The sequence below is a fragment of the Etheostoma spectabile genome, chromosome 6 (genome assembly GCF_008692095.1).
Source record: "Etheostoma spectabile isolate EspeVRDwgs_2016 chromosome 6, UIUC_Espe_1.0, whole genome shotgun sequence".
Classification (NCBI taxonomy): Eukaryota; Metazoa; Chordata; class Actinopteri; order Perciformes; family Percidae; genus Etheostoma; species Etheostoma spectabile.
Window position 1 is genome coordinate 20,394,202 of NC_045738.1, and position 1,621 is coordinate 20,395,822.

Genomic DNA, 1,621 nt, shown 5'->3' on the forward strand with positions numbered 1-1,621 from the left:
CTCTCTCTCTCTCTCTCTCTCTCTCTCTCTCTCGCTCCCTCTCCCGCCTAAAGCCCTAGACGATGAGCCGTCTGATTAGAACTCTTCTCTGGAGACACAGACACACACACACACACACACACACACAGCTTTACAGAGCATGCAAAGACAGATACATCCACACACAGACACATTATAGGCTGTTCTTGAGCTACAGTCTCCACACACATCCACACACAGAGGCAGATACCAGGCCGTAGTCTCCTGTCTCTAAACCCTCTTCGTTCTCATGGAGATAAGAAGTGCGTCTCATTGTTGGCAGACAACGGTCCCGTTATCATCTTATCAGAGAGCCAGTCCAATCTGGAGGAGGCGGGGCTGCAGAGTGTGTGTGTGTGTTTGACAGGGGGTGGGGGGGCACTTTGGTTAAGTGGGGGTCCTTTGTCATGCAACAGGTGCTGTTGTCGCTCAATTTGTCTTGATGCTAAAGACTCTTGAGGGCTGCGGTGTGTTTGCATCAACGTGTCTAAGAACAAAAACACACAGCTGACTGTTCAAACGTCAGTTAATCCTCATTCTCACTCCGGATGAACTGACTTACAATGTGACGACCCATCTGAGGTTGTACTTTGTTAAAACAACATGTGGCTCATTAACACTTTGAGCACAGGCCCCTGTCAGGGCAGTCTGTCTTTGGGAGACTTCATACACACCGAGCCAGACAGACAAGCGAACAAGTGTAAAATGGATCCTGGTTTACTAAATACCGGTTTATTCATTAAATCTGTCATTCCCAGGATGCTGCACTCCAAAGCAAATGCAATGCTAATTTTACGGTTCAGTTGTTAGACAGAATCAAATTTGCTATAGGTTGATAAAACAGTTGTCTTTTGTGATATATATTTCCCACAGCATACAATAGATGTAATGCACAATGTTGTTGAAATAGTAGAAAGAAGATATTTATACAAATGACGAGATATGTGCATTAATCATCTCTTTTCTCATTCAACAAAGACAATGTGAAAGAAGAAGTGGGAGGTGCAGAGGATCCCACCAAGGAGGCCAAAAAGGAGAAGAAGGAGTCATCCAAGGAGAAGAAGGAGTCAAAGAAGGAATCAAGCAAAGAGCCCAAGGAGGAGGCAAAGAAGGAGTCCAAGAAGGAATCGTCCTCCTCCAAGGAGAAGAAGGAGTTGTCAAAGGAGAAGAAGGAGAAGGAGAAGGACAAAGACAAGGAAGGTAAGGAGTCAGGGGACAAGAAAGTCTCCAGGAAGTCATCTGTAAAAGTGAAAGAGAAGAAGAAGGAGCCAGAGGCTGGAGAGGGCTGACGAGAGCAGTGCAATAAACTCACATGATATGCATACACACAACATACATAAACACAAGATACATGTCTAAACATCAGGCACATAAACACACACCAGGGGCTCACACATATAAACATACATACATGAATATACAGTGAACATGTAAACATATACAAGCTCACAGAACTCGACACACACACAAACATATTCACATATGCAGTCGTAATACATGTCAATATTCTCCGCCAAGCTACACATACTTCAGTAGCAAAGCAATACTCTCAGATGCATATTTACATCGTCCTGGACTGAGACACACACACACACACACACAC

General features: G+C 44.4%; 1 protein-coding gene across 1 annotated transcript in view; it reads left to right on the forward strand.

Annotated features, from left to right (window-relative positions):
* The window catches only part of bbs9 (Bardet-Biedl syndrome 9), a 186,087-nt gene extending 184,472 nt beyond the window's left edge, over positions 1 to 1,615 (forward strand). Inside the window, 1 exon segment of the mRNA XM_032517504.1 lies at positions 997 to 1,615. Coding sequence (XP_032373395.1) covers positions 997 to 1,307 — 311 coding nt within the window. The 3' untranslated portion in view covers positions 1,308 to 1,615.
* Positions 1,616 to 1,621: the final 6 nt, after the last annotated feature.